Raw genomic sequence first — 1,875 nt, forward strand, 5'->3', positions numbered from 1 at the left:
TACAGTTAAATTATATAGAAAAAACGCAAAGGGGGAAATGGAAAGTGTCCGTTTTTACAGGTGGCCATCTTATAGAGGTGGCCGTCAGGGCAGCTTCGACTGTAGTTATATAAATCTAGATCTAGATCTAGAAGAACAAGTGAATAGGAATAAGCCTTGAACTTGAACGAGAAATCCGCATCCAATTCCGAACAGAGGGACTCAGCTGAGTCTCTAGATCTAGATCTAGATTAGATCTTTATTCTAAGTAAATATTTCACGCACCTGATGAAATGCGTTTTACCAACATTAATATTACAATTACAGCAACTTATAATATGGTTTGACACAATAGAAATGGAAATATGAATCCTCCATTGAGGTCTATAATGATCTATAAATCTAGATCTAGAGTGGAACAAGTGAGTCGGACTTGATCTGAACATGATCTGAACAATCAGTAAACAAACGAAATTCAAAATGGCCCCTCGCGCACGAAACTGAAAGTAGATCATTTAGGTCGTCGTACTCTTCATATTCGTATTTCTACTCAGGTTCCGACAATTATGTCGGAAGTGCCGACGGGAGAAAAAGGGGGCGCTGGCAGACGGCCAGGCCTCACACGTCACACATTGACTAGGTGGGCCTAGCGATAGCATCGGTCGGCTCGCGGGTCGGGTCGCGATTGTCGGATTTCAGACGATTGTCGGCAAACATGCAGGTCTACCTCATGTCAAAATGGGTCAATTTGTTCTATAATTTCATTGGATGAACATCTAGACTCTAAAGCTACCAACTTGATGTGTTTTGAAAGATGTATGCTTGGTTACGAACCAACGCAGGCGGTTCAAGAAGGAGGCCACACAAACGCACACAAACTCAAACTCAAGCAGACTGACGCACACACTTGAGCTGCGTGAATGAGGATCCGGCGCAGGTCCCGAATTGAACAGGAGATCATACTCGACGCGCGTGCCCTGAGCCAGGGGCAAGACTGACACGGGACCGGAACGCAGGTGAGATGCCGAAATAGGCTTATTGACTTATTGGGCGACATAAAAACCCAGCCCCGGCAGGACGAGGGTTAAATTCATTTGTGTTGTATAGTTGTATTTACTATTGTAAATATTAACTTTGTGAACCATGGACTTGTTATTTAAATTCCAATTGGCTTCATGCTCACCCTTTGATTTTGGTTGAAAGAACCACCACCTCTACGTTTGTTTACGCCGCCTCTGAAGACCCCGGCATTTCCACTTCCACGTCCTCTGCTCTGGCCGCGTCCACCGCGACCACCGCCGCCGGGACCACCACGAGAGCCTCTGCCGGCCCCTCTACCTCGACCTCTGCCTCTTCTGTTCTGTTTTATGATGTCATCTAAGCTCATGTCCAATTTGTCCGTCATTTTGCTGATTTCGGTGCCCCAAGACTCAAATAGTCCTGAGCAAATTAAAAACAAAGCGTGGGGAAGAGGAAAAGTGCGAGAATGGCGGTCTAAGCTTCCGGTGCAATATGCCAATTTGCTACAAGGTAATCGTTTTTACACAAATAGAAATAGGTTCTTTTACAGGAAATTAAAGGGTTGCATTTGAAATAAGTTCCTTAATTGCACTGTTTATAGTGAATTAGACCAATTTTTAAAGCTAAAAATATAGTTATATATAAGAATCCGCAAATCTATTAAGTTTGACATTCCACGATAAAGAAACCAGCATAGAATGTTAGTTCCTTTCTAAATTTCGAAACGTACAGAATACACCAGATAGCAAATGCAATTGTTTACGTTTTGTAGGATTCACATTCGAGTACGAGTTTTTATGTTTTGTGTGTGTGTGTGTGTGTGTGTGTGTGTGTGTGTGTGTGTGTGTGTGTGTGTGTGTGTCTGTGTGTGTGTGT

At 43.2% G+C, this 1,875-nt stretch overlaps 1 protein-coding gene across 1 annotated transcript in view; it reads right to left on the minus strand.

Annotated features, from left to right (window-relative positions):
• The window catches only part of LOC101854170 (THO complex subunit 4), a 20,436-nt gene extending 18,945 nt beyond the window's left edge, over positions 1-1,491 (minus strand). The window contains exon 1 of the mRNA XM_005098411.2: positions 1,163-1,491. Coding sequence (XP_005098468.1) covers positions 1,163-1,384 — 222 coding nt within the window. The 5' untranslated portion in view covers positions 1,385-1,491. The remainder of the gene's footprint in view (positions 1-1,162) is intronic.
• Between the last annotated feature and the right edge of the window lie 384 nt (positions 1,492-1,875).

Source organism: Aplysia californica, unplaced genomic scaffold (assembly GCF_000002075.1).
Source record: "Aplysia californica isolate F4 #8 unplaced genomic scaffold, AplCal3.0 scaffold00182, whole genome shotgun sequence".
Taxonomy (NCBI): Eukaryota; Metazoa; Mollusca; class Gastropoda; order Aplysiida; family Aplysiidae; genus Aplysia; species Aplysia californica.